Consider the following 27,169-nt stretch of genomic DNA (forward strand, 5'->3'; position numbering starts at 1 on the left):
TTGAAAACAAGAAAAAAAATATTCTGAACCAAATGGTGAACTAAAATATTTTCCAGTGCCCATGAAATACAGCCTGACCATTGCCAAAGAAATGCCGAGTGACCATTGCCATAGAAAATGCAGAGTGACCATTGCCATAGAAAATGCAGAGTGACCATTTCCATAGAAATACCGAGTGACCATTGCCATAGAAATACAAGAGTGACCATTGCCATAGAAAATGCAGAGTGACCATTGCCAAATAAATGCAGAGTGACCATTGCCAAATAAATGCAGAGTGACCATTGCCATAGAAATTCAGAGTGACCATTGCCATAGAAATGCAGAGTGACCATTGCCATAGAAATGCAGAGTGACCATTTCCATAGAAAATGCAGAGTGACCATTGCCATAGAAAATGCAGAGTGACCATTTCCATAGAAATGCAGAGTGACCATTTCCATAGAAATGCAGAGTGACCATTTCCATAGAAATGCAGAGTGACCATTTCCATAGAAATGCAGAGTGACCATTGCCATAGAAATGCAGAGTGACCATTGCCATAGAAATGCAGAGTGACCATTGCCCTAGAAAGGCAGAGTGACCATTGCCAAAGAAATGCAGAGAGACTATTTCCATAGAAAATGCAGAGTGACCATTGCCATAGAAATGCAGAGTGAACGTTGCCACAAACGCAGCCTTACCTGATGTTATCCATTTGGCCTAACAGAAGACAGAGCAGCCCGAGTGGCCGAATGCTCTTTTTTCTGTCTCAGAAACTAGCCGGAAGATCGCCCAGTGCCCACGGAGGTTTGGAAGTCTGTCCCCCGCTCTCCTGCCTCTCTTCCGGTGGTGGCGGCAGAAGGCGATGCAAGCGGTGGCAGGTGTATATATACACACATATAAACAAAGTGTATTATATACATTTAAATTAATATTGGAACATATCATATAAAAACCACAAACTTTCAACACTGAAGTAGGCATAATTCATCAAATTTCCCATTAAAACTCAAACCTCCTGCAAGGTTTCGCAGAGAGTTTCTTAAAGGGATCTGAGCAAAAGATGATTGTGTAACACAATATATAGGCTTAAAGATATGATGCGCTGCCAGGTTCCAAGGTGAGGAAGGATAAGACAATTAAGTCTTAAGGCGAATCCCCCCCCCCCCCCCGGGAAAAAGGAAGGAAAACTCAGATCAAGCCTAAGGGAGCCCCGTTTTTTGGGCAGGCCTGTTCACAAAACATTCCATCATGCCCAGGAGAGAGAAATTCCTGCTGATGGAGTCACCGTTCAAAAAAAAAAAATATTTTTTTTGCAGAAAAATAGCATGGGGTCCCCATATTCCATGGAGGGTTGGTGTTTGATCTGTAATGTTTCATTGAAAACTTTTCCATCTGCTGCACTCCTCCAAACATTGTAAACATGATATTGCATGTATGCATCAGTGACCATGACCAATGTGTGGACAGGCTTGTCTGTCTGCTGTGTTGCTAAAGGTCTTGCCACTAAATGTTTCCTAGATATGCTGTTCTTCCCATAAAATAAATGATTGTTCTTTTGCATTCCTCTAGATCAACTGTGGGTATAGGAGGCTTTCTATATGTGTGCTTTTTTTGTTATTGGTTGAAATAGATAAATTAATGTCGTTTTTCAATCAAACTATGTAACTATAAATAACATTTGACAGGATAGTGACAGATGGTGCTGTGTAGGGATGAGCTTCGTGTTCGAGTCGAACGTACGTTCGACTCGAACATTGGCTGTTCGGCCAATTCCGAGCGTTTGGGCCGTTCGCGTCAAAATTCGAGTGGCGCGCGCGGACCACAATGCACTGCGGTGGCGCAGTGCATTGCTGGCTCATGATTGGCCAAGCATGCACTGTGACCCCGCATGCTTGGCCAATCGTAGCGCCAGCAGCGAGGAGAGCCATGATTGGCCACAGGCATCCTGCCTGTGGCCAATCATAGCTCAGGCTGTGTAGTGCACGCCCCACACTATATAAGGCCGCCTTTGAGGCGGCCTCGTGTAGTGTGTTACTTAGCATCTGAAGCAGTGGGTGTTCTGTGTACCTTCAACACAGTACACACCGATCGTTTTTGGCTGATTTTTAGTGATCTAGCTTTAACCACTTAACAACTGCCCGATTAACGGCTTCAGGGCGGTTGTTTAACTCTGAGAGGCCGTTAATTAACGGCCTCCCAGAATTCTGCTCTCGCGCGCCCCCTGGGGCGCGCACTCGAGAGCATCCGTGACCGCCGGGTCCACAGGACCCGGCACATCACGGATCACGGTAAACGGCCGCTCGTCGCGGCCGTTTACCACCTGATCGCTCCGTCAAATGACGGAGTGATCACTTGTAAACAAACCGGCGTCATGTTATGACGCCGGTTCCTCCCTCCCCTCTCTGTACCGATCGGTACAGCGGAGGGGAAAGAGATCGGTGTCAGCAGCGATGTGGGCTGCATCTGCAGTGCCCACATCGCTGCTCACCGAATTTAACCCCTCAATTCCCTGCCAATACTCTGCAATACCAGTGCATACTCTGCAGTACCCTGCCATTACTCTGCAGTACCCCGCCATTACTCTGCAGTACCCCGCCATTACTCTGCAGTGCAGTACCCTGCCATTACTCTGCAGTACCCCCCATTACTCTGCAGTACCCCCCAATACTCTGCAGTACCCGCCATTACTCTGCAGTGCAGTACCCTGCCATTACTCTGGAGTACCCTGCCATTACTCTGCAGTACCCCCCATTACTCTGCAGTAACCCCCATTACTCTGCAGTACCCTGCCATTACTCTGGAGTACCCCCCAATACTCTGCAGTACCCTGTTATTACTCTGTAGTACCCCGCCAATACCCCGCCAATACTCTGCAATACCCTGCCATAAATTGCCATACCCAGCCATACTCGGAGATACTCAGCCATACTCGGTGATACCCTGAAATACCCAGCCATAGACGCCCCCCACCCCTCACCGCCCTCCGGTGCTTCTACCAACTCGCCAGTACGATCAAAGCCAGAATCTTTTTTTTATTTTTTATTTCAGGCTTCCCAGCCTAGAGGTGAGATGTGGGGTCATATTGACCCCCAGATTTCACTGTAAAGAGGACCTGTCACCCCATATTCCTATTACAAGGGATGTTTACATTCCTTGTAATAGGAATAAAAGTGATCAAAAATATATTTTTGGGGAAAAAAATGTCAAACTAAAATAAATAAAGTAAAATGAACAATAAAAAAAAAAAAAAATGTTTTAAAGCGCCCATGTCCCCATGTGCTCGCATGCAGAAGCGAGCGCATGCGTAAGCCCCGCCCACATATGAAAACGGTGTTCAAACCACACATGTGAGGTATCGCCGAGAACGTTAGAGTGAGAGCAATAATTCTAGTCCTAGACCTCCTCTGCAACTCAAAACATGTAACTAATAAAAAAAATTTTAAGCGTCGCCTATGGGGATTTTTTAAGTAGCGACGTTTGGCGCCATTCCACGGGCATGTGCAATTTTGAAGAGTGACATGTTTGATATCTATTTACTCAGCATAACTTCATCTTTCACTTTATGCAAACATTGGGCTAACTTTACTGTTTTTTTTGTTTGTTTTTTAAGCACAAAACTGTTTTTTCCCCCCAAAAAACGCGTTTGAAAAATTGCTGTGCAAATACCGTGTGAGATAAAAATTTGCAACGACCACCATTGTATTCTCCAGGGTCTTTTGGTATGCATATGCTGTGTGTGTGAAATAACCTGATAATATGACAATTTTGTGGAAAAAAAAAAAAAGGAAATAGGCCGTCAGTACTTCAGGTGTGATCAATTTTCAGATATTGGCACCATAGCTTGTGGACTCTATAACTTTCACAAAGACCAAATAATATCCACCAATTTGTACTTATTTTTACCAAAGATATGTAGTAGTATGAATTTTGGCCAAAATTTATGAAGAAAAAATTACTAATCTGCTAAATTTTATAACAGAAACGAAGAAAAATTCATTTTTTCGCAGAATTTTCGGTCTTTTTTCTTTTATAGCACAAAAAATAAAAAACTGAGAGGTGATTAAATACCACCAAAAGAAAGCTCTATTTGTGTGAAAAAAAGGACAAACATTTCCTATAGGTCCAGTGTTGCATGACTGAGTAATTGTCATTCAAAATGTGAGGGCACCGAAAGCTGAAAATTGGTCTGGTTATTAAGGGTGTTTAAGTGCCCAGTGGTCAAGTGGTTAATAATAGAGCTTGCAGTCAGTAGTGTTAGGAGATAGTGCGTGCTGTCTGCGTGCTCTGTACCCAGTACATACCGCTATAATATAGGGCAGGCCCCTACTTTCAAACATCCAACTTACAAACATCTCCTACTTGCAAACGCAAGGAGACAGCAGCAAGTGAGATGAAAAAAGATGGACGACAAAACAAATTATACAGGGGTGATAACCCTTCCCTATGTTTTCCAAAAAGCTTAAAAATAGTTTGTTTGACTGGAGCTACACTTTAAAAATGTACCGGTTGAAAATTACAAACAGATTCAACTTAACACAACAAACCTACACAGTCCCTGTCTTGTTTGCACCGCCTGTATACTGCTGTTCTGAGTATATAGGGCCTGGGGGCCACACGCATTTCCTTTTTTTAATATGGGTACGGGGTTCCCCTTAATATGCGTACAAGACCCAAATAGGCTGATAATGGGCAGGGAGGGCTACCCATGCCATTTTTCTCAATGATTTTCAACCATATTGCAGGAACCAGATATAACATTAAAACCGCAAGCAGTTTTAAATGATGTTATTTCCGTTTAATGTCATTTGGTGCAGGGACTGTTCCAAACACGGGAAACACGTGGCACTTCACAGGCATACTACAGACACCCCCCAGGCACCATATTTAAAGGAATATTTCACCTTTTTTTAACTTTAATCGTCATTAAAATCAGTGCTCCCGCCAAAACGGCAGTTTTTAAAACTTTTTTTTGCAGTGACCCATGTCCCCTGAGGCAGGAGGCAGGTCCCCAAACCCTTTTTAGGACACTATCTTGCATATTAGCCGTTAAAATTAGCACTTTCTATTTCGAACGTTCGAGTCCCATAGACTTCAATGGGGTCCTAACGTTCGTTTCGAACGCGGGGGTCGTTCGCAAGTTCTGGTGCGAACCGAACCGGGGGGTGTTCGGCTCATCCCTAGTGCTGTGTGATACAGCATTCACTGCAGGCATACTTACACTTGGGGGCCAGCAGGGTGACATGTCAAAGGAATGGTCTGTGCATGTGCATGCAAATAATGATGTACGGCTTTCCAGAGTGTATCTCTATGCATTGCCACAGTGCTGAGAGAGCAACCCCCTGTGGTTACAATGCAGAAGGGCAGTGCTATGCAGTGGACCTGAAAGGCTGCTAATATCACTGCTGCTTAGACAGGGTGATACGCATACTAACATTGGCCCAAGCAATGTAACTTTGCAATAAAAATGATACCTAAACTTCAGCTTTAAAGCTTATAATATATGGTAGTGATAGGGTTTGCAGACTTTAAATACTCAGTAGGTAGGCTGTGCTTCCTGCGTGCACCTCAAGGTTGTCATTTTTCAGTTTTTACTGGAGTTTACACATATTTTGTATATTTTAGAATTTTATTTTAATAATTTTCAGTATCTATCCAAAAAAACTACAACCATACAGTGCCTTGAAAAAGTTTTCACACCCCTTGAAATTTTCCACATTTTGCAAATACAAACGTAAATGTATTTTATTGGGATTTTATGGGATAGACCACCACAAAGTGGAACATATTGTGAAGTGAAAGGAAAATCATAAATGATTATGTAATTTTTTTTTTACAAATAAATATTTGAAAAGTGTGGTGGGCATTTGTATTCAGCCCCCTTTACTCTGATACTCCTAACTAAAATCCAGTGGAACCAATTGCCTTCAGAAGTAATCTAATTAGTAAATAGAGTCCACCTGTGCGTAATTAAATCTCAGTATAAATATAGCTGTTCTGTGAAGCCCGGAGAGGTTTGTTAGAGAGCCTTATGCCTTGTACACACGGTCAGACTTTTCAACGGACTAGGTCTGACGGTCTTCCCGACAGACTTTCGTGGGAGGTCTGACAGACTTTCTGAATGAACGGATGGCCACACACGACCAGACTAAGTCCGTTCAAAAGTCTGTTCATTTTGAACGTGATGACATAAATGGGACTAAACAAGGAAGTTCAATAGCCAGTAGCCAATAGCTGCCCTTGCATCGTAACTGGTCCGTCAGACTAGCACACAGACAAATGGTTTTCCCGATTTTTAGTCCATCGGACTTGAGTCCGTCGGATAGATTCGAAACATGTTTTATTTCTAGGTCCGTCTGACTTTTGGGGAAAAAAAGTCTGCTGGAGCCCACACACGATCACATTTTTCTGATGGATTCCGGTCCACCGGACCAAGTCTACCGGAAAGTCTGATCGTGTGTATGCGGCATTAGGGAATAAACAGCATCAGGAAGGCCAACATCTCATGGAGCACGGTTCAATCCCATATCTAAAAATGGAAAGAGTATCACACGACTGCAAATCTACCAAGACATGGCTATCCATCTAAACTAACAGGCTGAGCAAGGAGAGCATTAATCAGAAAAGCAGCCAAGAGGCCCATGGCAACTCTGCAGAGATCCACAGCTCAGGTGGGAGAATCTGTTCACAGGGCATATATTAGCCATGCACTCCACAAATCTGGCCTTTATGGAAGAGTGACAAGAAGAAAGCCATTGTTGAGAGAAAGCCATAAGAAGTCCCATTTACAGTTTGTGAGAAGCCATGTGGGGGACACAGCAAACATGTGGTAGAAGGTGATCTGGTCAGATGAGACCAAAATTGAACATTTTGGCCTAAAAGCAAAAAGTTATGTGTGGTGGAAACTAACACTGCACATCACTCTGAACACACTATCCCCACTGTGAAACATGGTAGTGGCAGCATCATGTTTTGGGGATGATTTTCTTCAGCAGGGACAGGGAAGCTGGTCAGAGTTAATGGGAAGATGGATGGAACTAAATACAGGGCAATCTTAAAAGAAAACCTGTTAGAGTCTGCAAAAGACTTGAGACTGGGGCAGAGGTTCACTTTCCAGCAGGACAACAAAGCTAAACATACTGCCAAAGCTACAATGGAATGGTTTAGATCAAAGCATATTCATGTGTTAGAATGGCTCAATCAAAGCCCAGACCTAAATCCAATTGAGAATCTGTGGCAAGACTTGAAAATTGCTGTTCACAGACACTCTCCAGTCTAAATCCAATCTGACAGAGCTTGAGCTATTTTGCAATGAAGTATGGGCAAAAAAGTCACTCTCTAGATGTGCAAAGATGGTAGAGACATACCCAAAAAGACTTGCGTCTGTAATTGCAATGAAACGTGGTTCAACAAAGTATTGACTCAGGAGGCTGAATACAAATGTACGCCACACTTTTCATATATTTATTTGTAAAAAATAAATAAAAACATTTATCATTTTCCTTCTACTTCACAGTTATGTGCCACTTTGTGTTGGTCTATCACATAAAATCCCAATAAAATGAAATTAAAGTTTTAGTTGTAACATGACAAAATGTGGAAAATTTCAAGGGGTGTGAATACTTTTTCAAGGCACTGTATCTGCTTATGAACATTTAATAACCTGCATGAATTATCAGCTCTGTTTTTGGTGAAACTTGACTAACCTATTGTAGAAAATTGTGAAATAGAAATATATCAATTAATTGTGCATGATTCTAATTTATTATTCATAACAATATAACATATGATTTATTTTATTTTTATTTATTTTTTCAAAACAGGGCAGTTCTTTGTAATGATCCAGAGATGACTTTAACACCGGTGAATATTCCGACAGACACATTTAAACTTCGAATAGAAAAGACATCTATCAGGCGTGTGCAAGGAGATGCTTTTTATCTACTCTCAAATCTTGAGTTTCTCTGGATGCCCTATAATTCAATTTTAGGCCTGAGTGTAGTGACATTGCGAGGCTTGCGCAAGTTGCAAGAACTTAGACTGGATGGCAATGACCTCACATCTTTTCCATGGGAAGCCCTAGCCAGCACACCCCGATTACGGTTGCTAGACTTGCACAATAACGAATTGTCATCGATACCTAAAGATGCTGCACGTTTCATAAAGAACATTACTTACCTGGATCTGTCTAGTAATAAACTGGTTACACTCCCTCAGGAACTAATTGCATCCTGGCTAAACCTCCACTCTGCGTCATATTTCTCCAGTGATCACTCTACATTAATCCTTGGTAAGTACTGTCTCTATATGAAAATGTCGCTTAAAGGGAACCAAAAAAAATCTGTTTTTACAAAGATATTTTAAAAGTCTTGCTGTGTGGATAATTCAATAGAAGTGCTGAAATGCAAACATTTCCTGGAGAAAATGCTGGTCTACACCTGCTTCATTGCTGGCCACATATCTAACGTTCTAGGTGTTCTTAGTCATATGATTTTAACTACAGGAGAGGATCAGATAGTCTGAACTTTAAATCATTCCTTCCACAAAGATGAACTTGAACAACAGCTTACAGGGATGTGAGCAGGGCTTTGAGCAACATTTTCACCAGGTGTTTGAACCCATCTGTTATTTTCTATTTATCTATTCAAGCAACACTGTTAACATCATTGTATGTTACCATTTGAGCAAAGGTCCACTTTAATGCTTTTTTTTTTTTTAAGTGCTCTTTTAGGTAGCGTTTAATAAGTTGTTTGTACTGAAAATATCAGAATAGTTTTGTGAATAATTATGAGAAACTTGAGTCTTGCTACACTTCTCAAACTGCTTTTTTTTCAGTGCCTTTGTTGTTCCTCAGGATTCAGTGAGTTCAAACACATAAATTTGTAATGCCAATGTTATGAGCAGTTAAAGAGGAAGTAACGTGAGGGTAAATTGGTGTCGCGCTGTTCTAATTTAGGGTATTGTTCGGAAGGGGATGATTCCCTATGTTCCTAACTCAAAAGAGAAGGGGGGGGGGGGGAGGTAATGTAGAGCTAAAAGATCGCAAAAATAGTACGAGAGGTATTTGGGATATATTATCCAATAACACAATATAGAACTCTTCCCCTATAGCATAGAATACTTATGGTATAGTTATATTTATATAAATTGCCAAACACACAATAAAATAAACCCAGAAAGTTAAAAATTTTATAAACACACTACAGGGGTGTCTTCACCTAAACACCAGACAAAGAATAATAGTGCTTATTTAACCAAAAGTAAACTTAGAGTAATCGTGATACATGAATAACATCAATGTGGTCAAAGAAATCATAAAAGTAGACACACTGCAGAGCCAACTGTGACCTGCAGTATAACCATAATACAAAGTGAAAAAACAGGCTCAGCACCGTCACCTGCAACAATCCAAGCAACCAAAAGTGCTGTGTGCTTCTGAAAGTGATATGAATAAGTGAATAAATAATTAATTACAATGAAATATCTATTGGTGCAATATATAAGATAAATGTATAAAATGAATTTAAAATGAGTGTGAAAGCAAGTGACTGAAATAAATTAATAGACGTGAATTTCATAAGGTAGAACAAACAATTATGATGTGAGAAAAATTTAAGAAAAAAAAAAAATTTAATTTTAAAAAAATGTTTATATAAAAAAGTAAATACCCTATAGAGCCTATTAATCATGTATGTAATGCCGCGTACACACGGGCGGACTGTATGGCCTACTTAGTCAGTCGAAACACATTTCAGCGGACAGTCCGCTCGTGTGTGGGCTTCAGCTGACTTTTTCAGCGTGCAGTCTTTTTCGAAATTCTGTCCGTCATACTTTGGTTTCAGCGGACAATCCGCTCGTGAGTAGGCTAGTTCGACAGACTAAGAATGGCGCATGCTCAGAAAGGATTTACACGGCGGAAGGGTGCATTGCTGTGTATTGGACTTCCTATTTCTAGTCCCGTCGTACGTGCTGTACACGTCATCGCGCAAGCTTTCGACGGACTGTTTGTGCATCCGTGTGTGGTCAAGTCCGTTCATTCGAAAGTATGACGGACTGTCCGTCGGATTGTATGATGGACTAAGTAGGCCATACAATCCGCCCATGTGTACGCGGCTTAAGGTATAGCTTGTTGAAAAATCAAACAATTCCTAAAAGTGCTAAGTGCAATATAACTTAGATAAAGATACGCTAAAACAAAACTCTAGAGCAGCATATGTGAAAACAAAAGTGCATACATTCAGATTTAGTACACGCACTACAGAGTCAAGTTCATATGTGTAATAAACTGCAAGTGGATCAGTGGAATGCCGCATCCACTTGGGCAAATCAGTCCAAGAACACAGGCGGTGAAAGGAAACAGGTGAGGGCACTTTAAAAAATATATATATATAGTTCCTCAAAGTGCTTGTGCTTTTGTTATAAATGTGCAATCTGATTGAAGAAACACTGCTTCCCAGTGAGTTCCTCTTTCGTGACCATACACTCAGGTGGGCAATGGGCCCTTACCTTATGGTAAGGAAAAAAGCACCTTAAGCTGGAGGTCTCTTTAAGGTTCTTCCCACCAGGTTAAAACTTCTCCTTTCCAGTGTCTTCGGAACTCCAGGGGCCACAATAAATGAATACAAGAGGGGTACCATGGTAATTCTCCTTTCCTCTGTCTAAAAAAGATCCACTATATTGTGTAGGGTATTCTCTTCCATATCTGTTTTCTTCTTCTTGGTTCATCAATGGTGCATAGTAGTTGTAAGTTGTTATTGGGCTCCTTTCTCTTTGGCATTGATTGGTTATATAGGAGCCTTTTCTCTCTTCGTATCTATGATCTCGACCTGTGCTCCGGTCCCTATATGTCTCATAACCATAGGGTGGTCCTCCATTTTCTCTGTAGTCTTGTGGGGGTCTCCTATATTCCCTTTGTTCTTGTGGTGGTCTGAAATATCTTCGTTCCTGCGGGGGTCCTCTATATTCTCTGTATGTATTTGGCGGTTTGTGCCAGTAATTACCATTTTGGGGTCTTCTATTTTGCTTCCCATAGTATGTTTTTTTCCAATTTTCCCGTGGTGTTCTGTCATTATGTGGTCTTCTCTCTCCTCATCATAATTGTTTGTTCTACCTTATGAAATTCACGTCTATTAATTTATTTCAGTCACTTGCTTTCACACTCATTTTAAATTCATTTTATACATTTATTTTATATATTGCACTAATAGATATTTCGTTGTAATTAATTATTTATTCACTTATTCATATCACTTTCAGAAGCACATAGCACTTTTGGTTGCTTGGATTGTTGCAGGTGACGGTGCTGAGCCTGTTTTTTCACTTTGTATTATGGTTATACTGCAGGCCACAGTTGGCTCTGCAGTGTGTCTACTTTTATGATTTCTTTGACTACATTGATCTTATTCGTTTATCACGATTACACTAAGTTTACTTTTGGTTAAATAAGCACTATTATTCTTTGTCTGGTGTTTAGGTGAAGACACCCCTGTAGTGTGTTTATTCATTTTACATTTTTAACTTTCTGGGTTTATTTTATTGTGTGTTTGGCAATTTATATAAATATAACTATACCATAAGTATTCTATGCTATTATGCTATAGGGGAAGAGTTCTACATTGTGTTAGTGGATAATATATCCCAAATACCTCTCGTACTATTTTTTTAGATCTTTTAGCTCTACATTACCTCCCCCCCCCCCCCCTTCTCTTTTGAGTTAGGAACATAGGGAATCATCCCCTTCCGAACAATACCCTAAATTAGAACAGCGCGACACCAATTTACCCTCATGTTACAATTAAGTGGATACGGTTTGATCCATCTCTGTGAACGCTGCAGTTCCTCGATTTATCACATAATAGTGGCAGCGCAGGAATAACTACCCTATCATAAAGAGGAAGTAAACCCTGATGAGTTTATTTCCTCTTTCATTCCCTGCAAAGGTAAAGCATAATGGACTACTATGCATCGCATAGTAGTCCATTATGTGTCACTTACCTGACACAGGAGCCAGCGATGTCACCGCTGTCCCCTGTAGTCCGGCGCATCCATCTTCTCGGTGGGTCTCGCTGCTCCGCTGCTGTCATTCGGAGAAGCCACGATGATGTCACTCCCGCACATGCGCACGGGAGCCGCCATGTGCGGCACGTTCAACGTTGACGGTGCCGCACTCAGTGCGCCTGCGCACCGCTGTCTATGGTGCATGCGCCGTAGACAGCGGTGCCTGTCTTTTGGCAAATATCTCCTAAACCGTGTAGGTTTAGGAGATATTTCTTGGACCTACAGGTAAGCCTTAATCTAGGCTTACCTGTAGGTCAAAGTGTGTTGTAAGCGTTTACAACCACTTTAACTGATAAATTAAAATGTTGTAACATGTTACACCCATATTCAGGGTGGAACATGTAACACGTTACAAATGTGCAAGCCCCTCGTACCCCCCAATCCCCTATTTTGGCCACGAGCAAGGAATCTTCCCAGTCTGACTGGGCAGTGTTCTGTGGATGAATGGACTACAACTTGTAGTTCTCAATGAACTACCATGACGCATTTAAGCTCTGTGGTAGTTTATTGATTTTACTGTCAGTATGAAACTGCCTGCCCATACATCGTGCGGGCAGACAGCTTACATTGAGAGTCTGCAGGAGACCTGCATGACATGCTGATCGCTGATGCAATGCTTTTCAGGCTCCTAAAAATAGTAAATGTAAATTTTTTTTGCAAAAGGTGGACTTTTCCTTTAAAACAGTAAATCTTATCAGCGGTGTTCCAATGCAATTCATCACATGCAAATTTTGTTTTTGTCTTGTAACATATTCACCCAAAGTATTTTTAAGGGAGGACTTGCAAAATATATACATGTAGTACACAACAATTTTTAGGAAAGAGATTCAGAATGAATTTATGAAAGATTTTATGTATCCTTATTTGTTTTTATGAAGATGTAAGTTCTGATCTGTCAAGAGCATGCACTCTGTTTTAGCAGCAGGTGGCAAAAGGTTCTCACCAAAGTGTAGGCTCCAGGGTGTCTTATCTTCTCCAAGGGTGGTGACAGTGTTGCTGTTTCACTTTAGACCAGTGATTCCCAACCAGGGTTCCGTGGAACCCTAGGGTTCCTCCAGAGGTTGCTAGGGATTCCTTCAGCATTGGGCAATTTGGGCATCCCCGATATGTTCCCATTGATACCATTGATCTTTTTAACTATCTGTAAGGGGATAATTCTTCCCAATGACCACAAGTGTAAGGACCATTCTTTCCACTGACCATCACAGTATCATAATGTATCATGATTTAGCAGAGGTTCCTTGAGACTGGAGAACTATTTCAAGGGTTCCTCTGTGTTGAAAAGGTTGAGAAAGGCTGCTTTAGACAATCAATAGACTGTGACCACTGGAGATTGCACAGGTAGTGACAGCTAACATTTTGGACTGGACTAAAATGAAGTAGCGAATCGTAAAGCAGGAGAAAATCAGAACCGGATAAGGGGCAAGAAAATTTTTTGAGCGTGGGTTAAAAATTATTTAATTTACTCAGCATTTCTTTTTATGGCATCATAATGGGTAAAGAACAAATTAAGAGGCACAAGACATAGGGTCAATGTAAACACTTTGGAACTCCTGACTTAATTGGGTGGAAGATTACGGCTTATAGTATCCTCTCTTACTGCCTTATATACAGTATATATATATATATATATATATATATATATATATATATATATATATATATATATATATATTGTGACATTGGGGTGTTTAGCTCAAGTGGTTAGAGGCATTTTTCAGTCCACATTTATTAAAAGGAAAAACAAAATAGTCCATCCAGGAATCCCACGCAGGGGTCCAATCTTAAATTAAATACACACAATCCAAATGAAAAATGCTAGCCCACCTGGCTACTCTTCAGCAGTAGTGCTGCTATAAGTACTTGCCCCTCAAACGAGCTGCTTGGATACACACAGTCTTAGGCTCCTTGGACGCACACAGCTTCAAGCTCTTTAACACACAGCTTTGGACTCCTTGGACGCACACAGCTTCAACCCTTCAACGCACACAGCTTTGGGCTCTTTGGACGCACACAGCTTCAACCCTTCAACGCACACAGCTTTGGGCTCTTTGGACAAGCACAGCAGCAAGCTACTCCACTCCACCATCCTTCACACTCCATTCCCAACAGCCCTTTGTTATGTGGTCTGTGTGCAGCTGGGCACACACCCTGCTCGTTATCCTCAAGACCTGGACACAGGGCTGGAGATATGCAAACTCTGTCTCTTTTTCCTCCGATTTCATAAGGACAGAGCCTCGCTCTGTCACATACCCCCCCCCCCTTTGTTTCGATCCGGAGGGAGGAACACCAGCACCCATCATGATGGTTGGGACACCTCTGTGCTGGCTGTCAGCCACGTAGGCCCAACCTTTTTTCCGGGTGTGCTTCCAGGCACGCCTTACCCTGGATCGCAACGGGGTCCTACAGTTCTGTATCCGCAGCCTACTTCCTCTGTCCTTGGGGTTCCTGAGCTCCCATTTATTTTCTGGTGGCCCACCGCCTTTCCTGCTACTTCCTTTCAACTCTGTTTCCAGATTCCGTAGGGAACCTGCTTCAGACACTACACCTGATGAGGAACTACCTTTTCCCTCACTGGTACCTGTGTTCCCCATCACAACAGGTCTCTTGGGTTTTTTCCAACTCCTTTGCCTTTACCCTTGACCACCAACTCCCCAGAGCTTAACGTCTGTGTATCACGCTCATTTTCCAAGAAATTATTCATGTTCATATCAAGGCCATTATTTAAACTAGCATTCAGGAATACACCACCATTTCTCCAATTACCAATACTGTCAGTTCTTTCTTGCTCGGGATTTGTTAGGGCCAGGCCCAAGGAGGGACAACACACAGGTGAGCAGCTATCCCCTATGGTATCTTCACAAGCCTTCACTTCACCTGTTGTCCAAATCTCTGTGGGCAATTGTCCTAACAATTGACATTGAACAACGCATGACCTATTTTCACCAGTATCAATCTTTGCCAGCTCACACTTTTCCATGTCACAATTTTTGTTCCTCTCCATTCTATATTTGAGAGCATCTCCAGGTACACAAACTTGTACCTCTCTGCAGGTGATAGACAGAATCTCTGCTTTTGCCGTGTCCATATCTGGCCCTTCCTTCTTACGAGGTCTAGCAGGTGACGCAGTATCCACACCATTTACTGAACCCTGCTCAGCCGCACCTCGGACTGCACCAGCAGACATGTCTATCACTGCACCAGGCGGAGAGACCTCTGATGTCTCCAGCAGCCCCCTAGAGCGCCTTCCGTACTGAACCGTATCCGGAAGCACTCTCACAGGGAACGGTGAGATCACTTTCCAGACTATTAAGCACCATACCACCCAGTTCCACTGGTGATTAATGTTACCCAGCACAGCTTGCATTACCTGGCTCCACCCTTTGGCATCATGCAGCATTACCACATCTGACTGTAACAGAGGCACCCAGGTGTACAAGGAATGTGCTTTCATCAGTTCAAGTAGTTCTACTAGCATATCTGTAAATTCTACACACTCAACATCAATATGCAAAACATTTTTGGGGACCTTTCCCTTATCAGAGACATAGAGGGGCTCATTCACTTCAGCGTGAGGGGCCACGACATTTAAGGGGGCCTCCACCTCACTGGAGGTATCCATCACAACCTGATGCTCCTCTGGAACACTGTTAGATGCATGTCTCCCACTCATCCCCTCTAACTCACCAGTAAGCCTCTGCAAGTCAAAATTTATTACCGTGTCACCTTGACACTTGACATTTAGCGGCTGGGTTGTGAGCACCACATCTGCCATGCATGCGCCCTGATCTGGTCCTTCCGACAGGAGGGAAACATCCCTTGCAGTGACCAACGCCCCCTCAACCATTGGTCGCTCTGCAATCTCCCTGTCTGGCATAGCAGTTGTTGTATTCAGACCCCTGTCACTCAACATAGCCTTGTCTAACATGGCTAGTAATTGTTTGTCCCAATCCATTGTGCTTCCATAATGAGGGCTCAGCAGTACCTCTTCTGCTTTAGGAGGCACCTGGGATTCTGCAGCACAATCAGTACCTTTGTCAGTTCTATATAAATCACATTTTGACAACATGCTTTTATTCTTTGCTAATGCTTCATCAAACAAGGCAGGGTGCAACACACCATCACCACCTTGCTTCTTGGGCACAAGCACACTCAGCTGTGTACCTTCAGCTTTGGCCAGTGGACTTAACCCTTTACCAACTGGGTTACACATATGGTAAACAGACTGCTCACACAAACTATCACTGCATGGTGTAGACCCAGTCTGTTTCCCCAGAGCAAATTCAGTGCTGTCCTGGAAAATCTCTGGCTCAAACGCATGGAGAGCCCCTGAGACTTCCATGGACAACCCCCTGGCTCTGCGTCTGGTTACCAAGGGAGACATCCCTCTTTCCTCATTACTTTTGAGCAAATCAGAATAAGTACATTTATCATCGGCAATACCTTTACCATCAGCATTGATAGACATAGCAGTATTATTAGCTTTAACAGGCTGTTTTTGGTCAGTACACTCAGCACCCCGTGTACCGCTCAGCACACCACCCTTCCTCTCCAAAGGCATTATTTTGGCTATTAGGGCTGCTCCACAGTTGTCCTGGGAAACCACGTGCCTCACCACTGCGGGCTCCTGGTAGGTTTCCCTGGGCATCTCTGTAGCACCAGTCACTAGGGAACATGGCATACAAACTGTATTGGTCACCCCTAGGTTACCACTTCCAGCACTCTGGTGGATTACACCAGGCACACACAGAGTCCAGTCTTTTTGAGTTCTTAACCTTGCTGCAGGTTGAGCTTCAACCTGTGTCTCCCCACTACTCAGGGTAGCACACTGCAGCAAGTCCATTTTTACACCTTCTGCTGATCTTCCAGCCGGATATACTCCCACTTCACTGGACTCAGTCCCACAAACTGCAACAGTCTTACCATAATCTGTAGCAGGTAACTCTGAATTCATTTGAGTACGTTGTCTCTCCTTTATCACACTTTTACTGGCCAACTCTCCCTGGTGGCCATGGAACGAAACTGCAGCAGCCACTTCTGACTCCTTAGTACCCCCTGCAAGCACAACAGGTACTTCCTCACTGTTGCCAGAGGTGACTGACAACATGTTTGCACAAAAATCTAGGCTTGCGGACAAAGACTTCTGCCCAGTAACTACATCTCCAGGCATGTTCCATAACCTGGGACAAGAAAAAATACCATTCCAGGCATGGTACATTTCTGCACATGTCTTTAGTGGGACGCCATTCCACATCTCCACTGTAGCTCCTCCTTCCGGTTAACACTCCATCTCCTGTTGCCAAGGGAGATGGCACTCTTCCAGCTGAACTTTGCTGGCTCTCTCCAACATGATAAATTGGCTCCTCCTTAAGCCACTTTCCACGATCCTTATTAGACATAGCCCATGATACAGAGACAGCCCGACTGGCTTCCTCTGCGTTGCTATGGGCAACCACTCTCATCCTCAGCCTTTGATCAGCCTCGCTCCTTGCATATAGCATGGGCTTCTCTCTGCTGGATCCAGTCTCATGCTGTGACACATTCACATCTTTCACAATAGCTGTTTTAACTGCATCAGCTTTGCCAGGGGCAACAACAGCCCTCTTCCAGTTATGGACATCCAGCGGCTTTCCCCTTGCACTGAGGGTTGGCTTCCTTTCCTCTGTAGCTTGGTTCAGTGCTGCTAAATGCCGCTTGCACCAATCCACTGCAGATTCAAATGCTGGTGGACTCTCCATAACAGCAGTCACCTGTGCACTCATTGCACCAGTGTTGCTAGGGACAACCCCAGCCCTTTTTCTCCTTGATAAACTCTGATCAGGTATGTATGGGGCTCGTTCGGGCTGTAACATCCCCTCCAACCACAGAGCTCTCTCTCTCATTTCAGCAAACCTTGCCTCTTTTAGGAGCTTTGACCGCCCCATACTTAGAGACTCCAGAACAACTTTAAACAATCCAGGAAAATGAAAGTGTCTCTTTTAAAGCAAGTTGCTTTTCTCTTCATGCAAGCTTTCCTCACCTGCACATTGCACACACTGATTGTGCTGTCTCATGCACACAAACACAGTTCATAGCAAGAAAAAAAAAATTTGACTTTTCATTCACAGGTACACCACCTGCAACACGCAATGCCTTTTGCCTGGCTGCACTTCCACACACAGCCAATAGTTCCTGACTTGAACTTACTGTAGAGCAAGGACCCAGATTCCACCGTCTTGTGCCCGCATTCTCCACCACTTGTGACATTGGGGTGTTTAGCTCAAGTGGTTAGAGGCATTTTTCAGTCCACATTTATTAAAAGGAAAAACAAAATAGTCCATCCAGGAATCCCACGCAGGGGTCCAATCTTAAATTAAATACACACAATCCAAATGAAAAATGCTAGCCCACCTGGCTACTCTTCAGCAGTAGTGCTGCTATAAGTACTTGCCCCTCAAACGAGCTGCTTGGATACACACAGTCTTAGGCTCCTTGGACGCACACAGCTTCAAGCCCTTTAACACACAGCTTTGGACTCCTTGGACGCACACAGCTTCAACCCTTCAACGCACACAGCTTTGGGCTCTTTGGACGCACACAGCTTCAACCCTTCAACGCACACAGCTTTGGGCTCTTTGGACATGCACAGCAGCAAGCTACTCCACTCCACCATCCTTCACACTCCATTCCCAACAGCCCTTTGTTATGTGGCCTGTGTGCAGCTGGGCACACACCCTGCTCGTTATCCTCAAGACCTGGACACAGGGCTGGAGATATGCAAACTCTGTCTCTTTTTCCTCCGATTTCATAAGGACAGAGCCTCGCTCTGTCACAATATATATATATATATATATATATATATATATATATATATAATATGCCTGGAGTTCTTTGCTCACTTGTGGGCTTTACTACTATATATGATATTTTCACTATAATACTATATAAGTACATTACGCCCCTTTTCCGCAAGTGCCTGCCCCCTTCCGCAAGTGCCCCGCTGCCTGCTGGGAAACACACAGATCCCAGAGGCAGCGGGGACCGTCGTCATTGCGCAGCGCGGCTCGCGCATGCGCAGTAGGGAACCGGGAAATGAAGCCGAAAGGCTCCATTTCCTGATTCCCATACCCAACATGGCGGCGGCAGCACTCGAGTGTCGATCTAGAGATCGGCTTCGGGTGCCGACATCGCGGGCGCGCTGGACAGGTAAGTGTCACTATTTTAAAAGTCAACAGCTGCAGTATTTGTAGCTGCTGACTTAAAAAAAAAAAAAAAAAATGCGGATTCCCAGCGGACTCCCACTTTAAGGAAGGTCAGTTGATCATTTCAAGGTAATGAATAAGCACAATGTAATCATGTGAAATGCATCTACCTGATGCACTTGCTACTGTCCTGTGGTGTGTGACCCTTTGCTTTTATTGAAGAAGAATAAAGGACCTGTTTGTCACTTTGGCATTGTCATGAACAGGTTTGACCAGAACCGCGTGATCTGCGACATCGGACCCCAAAACTTATATAAGTGAATAGTTACGCTTATTTAAAGATAAGTGATAACAATATATAAACACCTCCAATACACACAGTGAACAACGAACCAAACAGTCACCCACAAACAACAAATAACTATATACAACAAACTGAAGTACCAGAATCATAAACATTTAGCCAGGCCAGGGTCATTCACAGGGAGTCAGCAGATGGGGCCAGGAAAAGGACAGGAGAGGGAGAAGGTAGGCGGATCAGGCTGCAGAGCAGGGTTGAAAAGTAACAGGAACATAGGAGGGACAGGATCGGGATAGGCCCAGGATCAGGATTGGGATTGGGTACAGGCTCAGGTCCAGGATCAGGATAACAGGCTCGCAGGTCAGGGCACAAGTCAATGCTTGCTGGGTATTTAAATGCACACCTGCAATTAGCCTCAGGTGACACCTGATCGCAGGAGGTGCTCTCTGCTCCACACTGCCAGGATACATCCATTGGTGGGCCCTAGTACTAGATAACATAACACCAGCAGGGGGAAGCTCTCCTGACAGTTCCAAACTGTCAGGAGACACCTGCTGGTGGACCTCAGTACTGCATGTCAAATGATAGATATTACCAGCAGATGGAACCTTTCCTGACAGGTGTGCAGCTATTCCTTTCTCCATATACAGTAATGGGTTCCTGAGCAACCAATTTTCCCATGATGCAATATTGGGTGCCAGAGCAACCAACCTCTGGGGCCCCATTTTTTAGCACTTTGTAAACCCTGACCATAGTGACTTGAAGGTGGAGGAGCTGGGAAGCAAAGATAGGGTAAGCATAAGCCAAGGCCTTGGTGCACTGCACTGGATAATGGTGCAGTTCTATCCCCAGAGAGTGAAATATCTCACTGCTAAAAAATTGCCCATGGGATTTTTACATGAGTTGTACCACACAAAAGTAAATCAAGAAAAAAAAGTTCTATAAAAAATATAAACTTTTATTAAATTACATAAACAGCAGAGAACAGTTAGTAACAGTCTTAAAACTCAATGCATTTCATGAAGCAATGCTCACTTCATCAGGAGACTGATGTTTTATATGGAGTATCTGAGAGACTAAGCCAATTAATTAAAGAAAAGGTGGTATGTAGGAATTGATGCAAAAACGATAAAAAACAGAAAAATGTTGGTCACTCAAAAATCTATATATACAGGGCATAACTTACCTAATTGATACATATAAACAAATGTTTTTATGTTGTTATCTGATGACAGCAGGAAGATGTGGCAAGGACACTCCAGGAATAATGCCCTGCCTGGGTGCCCTGGGAAAGATGAAACAGCAGCAGGCGGGAACACAACCGCAACAGACAACCAGGAAAACAACTTGAATGTCACAGGACCTCAGACATAGGGATGGCCGAACTGTTCACCTGGCGGTCGTTTCACGGCGAATTTTGCGTGTTCGCGATTCGCCAGATTGGCGGACTATTGCTGCTGTTCACCCGGCGGACATATGTGTTTACAGTGTGAAAGAACTTTGACTCATGAAGACACATCCATCATGGGGTACAGGACAGCCAATTGAGACATTTCAGCACATGAACAATTGGACATTCCCCCTACCTTATACTGTAAATAGACCTGATCTGGCGGCCATTTTACATTCTGTCTTAGGTCATTATAGGGAGAGGTTGCTGTGTGGAGCAGGTAGAGACTGTAGTGACACAAATTGCTAGCTATTAGGTCCACAAAAGTCCTTTTAATGACTGGTATGGTATAGGTGTAGTACAGTATATAGGGTTCAGTGCACTGCTGTGCTGGTGATTGCAGCAGCCTGTCTTTTGTCAGTGCAGGGAGGGACAGGACGCTGTGTGCAGCAGGGACAGTCAGTTTAATCACTAGCTATTACTATTAGGTCCACAAAGGTCCTTTTAAGGACTGGTATAGGTGTACAGTATATAGGGTTCAGTGCACTGCTGTGCTGGTGATTGCAGCAGCCTGTCTTTTGTCAGTGCAGGGAGGGACATGACGCTGTGTGCAGCAGGGACAGTCAGTTTAATCACTAGCTATTACTATTAGGTCCACAAAGGTCCTTTTAAGGACTGGTATAGGTGCACAGTATATAGGGTTCAGTGCACTGCTGTGCTGGTGATTGCAGCAGCCTGTGTTTTGTCAGTGCAGGGAGGGACAGGACGCTGTGTGCAGCAGGGACAGCCAGTTTAATCACTAGCTATTACTATTAGGTCCACAAAGGTCCTTTTAAGGACTGGCATAGGTGTACAGTATATAGGGTTCAGTGCACTGCTGTGCTGGTGATTGCAGCAGCCTGTCTTTAGTCAGTGCAGGGAGGGACAGGAAGCTGTGTGCAGCAAGGACAGTCAGTTTAATCACTAGCTATTACTATTAGGTCCACAAAGGTCCTTTTAAGGACTGGTATAGGTGTACAGTATACAGGGTTGTACAGGTATAATATACTTTCTTCCAAATATAGAAAGAATATTATACTTGACTGCTGCCCTATTCTGCAGCAGTCCTTTATCAGTCTAGGGACTGAGGTACAGTCTGCAAATCACTAGCTACTAGGTTCACAAAGGTCCTTGTAAGGACTGGTATAGGTGTACAATATATAGAGTGCTGGTGCAGGGCTGTGCTGCAGATTACTGCCCTATTCTGCAGAAGTCCTTTATCAGTGTAGGAAGTGAGGTACAGTCTGCAAATCACTAGCTACTAGATCCACAAAGGTCCCTGTAAGCACTGGTATAGGTGTACAATATATAGGGTGCTGGTGCACTGCTGCTGACTGCTGCCCTATTCTGCAGCAGTCTTTTATCAGTGTAGGGACTGAGGTACAGTCTGCAAATCACTAGCTACTAGGTCCACAAAGGTCCTTGTAAGAACTGGTATAGGTGTACAATATATAGAGTGCTGGTGCAGGGCTGTGCTGCAGATTACTGCCCTATTCTGCAGAAGTTCTTTATCAGTGTAGGGACTGAGGTACAGTGTGCAAATCACTAGCTACTATGTCCACAAAGGTCCTTGTAAGGACTGGTATAGGTGCACAATATATAGGGGGCTGGTGCAGGGCTGTGCTGCAGATTACTGCCCTATTCTGCAGCAGTCCTTTATCAGTGTAGGGACTGAGGTACAGTCTGCAAATCACTAGCTACTAGGTCCACAAAGGTCCTTGTAAGGACTGGTATAGGTGTACTATTTGGTGTGCAGTATATAGGTGTGTAATACACGTATAAAATACTTGCACATATAGATAGCATAGTGCACTTCCACTGTGCAGAATTGTGACTTCTGAGCGGTTCTGCAGCGATACTACAAAGAGTGACAAACGCAATTAAAAAAAAAGTATTATAACTGGTGTGATAGACCAGTGGCCCCCAAAAACCACAGATTGAAGCGGGGTGTTATATACCTTCTTCCACATACATACTGCACTTCTCTAGAGACTTTTGCCACAGGGTCATTTAAAAAATGACAGGCAGAGGAAGAGGCAGGCCCTTCCACAGCATTGGTAGGGGTAGGGCAGGAGCAACAGACTTGAGCGAAAGTGGCAAATTGCAGAAGGTGCGTGCGAGTATGTCAAAGGATGCACCAGACTTGGTTGAGTGGTTCACTCAGCCTTGCTCTTCTGCACTCTCCTGCTCAGTGCTCTCTATCACGGTGCTGGTGTCAGTGCACTCTATCTCAGTGCTGGTGTCAGTGCTCTATATCACGGTGCTGGTGTCAGTGCACTCTATCACGGTGCTGGGGTCAGTGCACTCTATCACGGTGCTGGTGTCAGTGCTCTACATCACGGCGCCGGTGTCAGTGCTCTATATCACGGTGCTGGTGTCAGTGCACTCTATCATGGTGCTAGTGTCAGTGCTCTATATCACGGTGCTGGTGTCAGTGCTCTATATCATGGTGCTGGTGTCAGTGCACTCTATCATGGTGCTGGTGTCAGTGCTCTATATCATGGTGCTGGTGTCAGTGCACTCTATTACGGTGCTGGTGTCAGTGCTCGCTCTCTATCACGGTGCTGGTGTCAGTACACTCTATCACGGTGCTGGTTTCAGTGTACTCTATCACGGTGCTGGTTTCAGTGCACTCTATCACGGTGCTGGTGTCAGTGCTCTATATCACGGTGCTGGTGATCATCTCCTGCACCCTCTTCATAGCCTACCCTGACCTTTCCTCTCCTCCATTGCCTTCATGCGCTTCTGAGTCCTGAATTGTCAAAATTTCACAGATAAAAAAAGAATGCTTGTAGTTGTCAATCCCAAATTCACTTCATACATGTGTTATGTCAGTGGCCATGTGGTGGGACTATGTGTGCACAGCTAGTAATTATTTTGTGGCTGAAAATATGACTTGTAGGTTTTTAAAGTTCGCCTACCATTGAAGTCAATGGGGCCCACCGCAAACTTTGCGGTTCGCGAACTTTCGGCCACGTTCGCAAAACATCCCGTCGGAAGTTCATCCATCTCTACTCAGACATCACACTTTATCCCAGCCACTTTAACCTCTTTGAGGTCCTCTGACATTCGGGCTGATTTCCTGGTTGTCTGTTGCCGTTGTGTTCCCCCCTGCTGGTGTCCCATCTTTCCCACAGCTCCTGGGCAAGACATTATTCCTGGAGTGTGCTTGCCGCATCTTCCCATTGTTGCCAGAGAACATCATAGTAACATTTGGTTATATTTTTCAATTGGGTAAGTTATGCCCTGTATATATAGATTTCTGTGTGACAAACATTTTTCTGTAATTTATTACTATTTTATATTTTTTTATTGATTTTTTTTTCTTTATATACTTTGTGTGGTGTGCAAAAATCCCATGGGAATTTTTTTTTTTTAGCATAGGTAAGCATAAGCAACACTCTAGGATGGCATATATTTGAACATTTTGTTTTGCTCTTAATCGGCAGAACACATGTTTATCTTATTGTTGAAAGCATAAGCCATAGAATACCGATTAATGTTCAACATAGCATCATTCAGTGTTAAACAGTAGCCGTGAATGCAAACAAAGATCTGCCATAATTACAATGTGAGAAAAAAGATGCTTACTGATCAATAGCACCTGCTTAAAGCTTGCAATTTCAAGGAAATTCAAAAACATTGCCAGTTCATTTGATTTCTAGACAATATCAGGGTTTTCTGTTGGGTACTGCTTCTTCAATGTTCTGCTTTCAGAATATTTGAGTTTCCTCGCATCTTGCCATCCAAGCTAATTTTCTGCAGTCTACCTTCAGATATTCTAGAGCCTTTACCCTGACTAATAGTGGCCCCCAGATATTTGAAACTCTACCTGCCCCAGAAGGACAACTCATCTATAGCTATTATTATACTTTTTTATTTTCTAATGGACATATTAATTGTTGTAGCTCTTCCCTCTATATGTTAAGTGGTTCCTTCAGATGCTGTTATTTGCTTGATATCATCATTAAAGGTCAGCTGTATGGTGGGCAGAACTCATTCACTAGCTGTCTAAATTAAACTCTAAATTAAATTATCTTGTTTTATTTGCAACACTGTGGACGATATTATCTAGCAACACCTTTACCAGCAGGGATAGAACGTTGTCCTCTGTTTCGTTATGCTCTAGCAGTTGTGAAATACGCACTGGGAGTTTGATGTTTTTATTTACTTTCTACACACCCAATAGGTGTTGTTGGACTCCTGCATTTAGACTTGATATGATATTTCTGGGAGACCATGTAGAAGGGTCTATCCCCACCATGCTTTGTCTAGAGAGAAGGTAGCAATGGAAGGTCCATCTCCTGCTGCCTGAGGTAAATTTAGCTCCACAGAGGTTCAGTTCGTGCTTCAGGTCTGCTGCCAGGAGAAGGAAGCTAAAGATGATGTGTTCTGTTTAGTCAATTGCTGGTCTTAGCTTAAAGGTCTACAAATAGCCTGTGACAAGGGCTGAAGATAATTAAAGGCAGCTGTCCATCTGGTATACCGAATTTGCATTAGCCTGTAATGGAGATTAAAAGTACTAGCAAGCAGAGGGAATTTTTGCTATTGTTTTGGGGTAACCTTTATCCCTAACCCTCTTTTACCTGGACAATTGAGCCAACACATATTCAAAAGAAGATTGATCAAGTGGAAACCTGTGTGTCAGTCACCCACCATTGGTGGGTTAGTAAGTCAGTGCAGGGCAAGTCACCAGCAGAAAGGCTAGGTGGTTCAAGTAACTCCTGAGGGGGTAAGTACAAAACTAAATAAAAAAATAATAATTTCCCTGCTATTAGAATTATATCCAGCCAGCAAAGATCTTGATTTTATAAGGAGTCCATAGCTCTTCATGTACAGAAGGTGGCAGGCAGTCCTATAGGAGGAAATGAAAGGAGCCAGTGTAATGTAGGTTATGGTGCTTCCTTATTTGTTTTGCTGTACTACATGCATCTAAACAAAATTGTGTTCACCAAGCAGGTTTGCTAAACTTTACAGTTAAAGTTTAGTTAACATTTTTTATATGCTATACTGCACCATGGCCATATGGTAACTTACCTCTAATAAAAACGAGTGTCTTATGTGTTGCTGGCTACTTTAAATGGCAGAAATCTTACCTTCACTGGAAGTTCACAGCTGCAAGCATCCAATATCAGTGAAGACATGATTTCTACATTAAGAAGCAACCAACAGGTTGTAGGACACCCTTCATTAGAAGTAAGTTTCTGCTGCAGTATACAAAAAATAAAAAATAAACGTTATCTTTAAAGTGGGCATATACTCTATTTCTTTTTATGAGGAGGTAAGTAAAACTACTAGCTGCCATAACCCCATTATCCTCATCTTCAGCAGGCGGTTTGCTTTCACATAAAAGTGGTCTCTACGGCGGATTCGCCACAAGATCACTTTTCAGCGGCAGGAGAGGGGCCCCCCTCCCGCCATGCTCCAGTGCCCTCCATCGCTTTCCTAAGCTGTCGGCAGCGGCGGAAGCGATCAGATGTTTTCTCTAGCCTGACATGGAGATAAGTGAGGGGAAGATGGCCCCCACCCGTCTCCATATTATTGCATTTTTTTATTGCATTTTAGTGTAAATATAAGATCTGAGGTCTTTTTGAGCCCTGATCTCATATTTAAGAGGTTCTGTAATGCCGCGTACATACGGTCGGAATTCCGGCCAGAAAAAGACAAATGAGAGCTTTTCATCGGAAAATGCGACCGTGTGTATGCTCCATCGGAATTTAGCTGTCCGAATTTCCCGCCAGCCAAAAATGGATAGCATGCTCTCAATTTTCCAGAGGGAAAAACGTCCTATTGGTAATTCCGATAGTGTGCATGCATGGAATTCCGACATGCCAAAAATCACGCATTCTCAGATTCAACTACGAGACAGAAGCTATTGGCTACTGGCTATTGAACTTCCTTTTTCTAGTCCCGTCGTACGTGGTGGACGTCACCGCATTCTTGGCGGTTGGAATTTGCTGTGACCGTGTGTAGGCAAGACAGCTTGAATAGAATTCCGGTGGAATTCCGTCGGGAAAACCATCAGAGCTTCTTCCGACGAGAATTCAGATCGTGTGTACGCGGCATCATGCTTTTTTTTTATTACAATGGATCTTTACATTACTTGTAATAGGAATAAAAGAGATACAATTTTTTTTTTAAAAAGCTTTGTAAAAATAAAAAATAAAAGGTAAAATAAATAAGAACACTTTTTTTAAATGTGCCACGTCCCAACGAGCT

General features: G+C 43.2%; 1 protein-coding gene across 1 annotated transcript in view; it reads left to right on the forward strand.

The window, feature by feature from the left end:
• Positions 1-27,169, forward strand: part of LRIT1 (leucine rich repeat, Ig-like and transmembrane domains 1) — an 83,739-nt gene that overhangs the window by 24,175 nt on the left and 32,395 nt on the right. The window contains exon 2 of the mRNA XM_077454888.1: positions 7,806-8,272. Within this exon, the coding sequence (XP_077311014.1) occupies positions 7,806-8,272 (467 nt within the window). The remainder of the gene's footprint in view (positions 1-7,805; positions 8,273-27,169) is intronic.

The sequence above is a fragment of the Lithobates pipiens genome, unplaced genomic scaffold, assembly GCF_037356315.1.
Source record: "Lithobates pipiens isolate NorthernLeopardFrog02 unplaced genomic scaffold, aLitPip1_a1.2 Scaffold_25, whole genome shotgun sequence".
NCBI classification, from domain to species: Eukaryota; Metazoa; Chordata; class Amphibia; order Anura; family Ranidae; genus Lithobates; species Lithobates pipiens.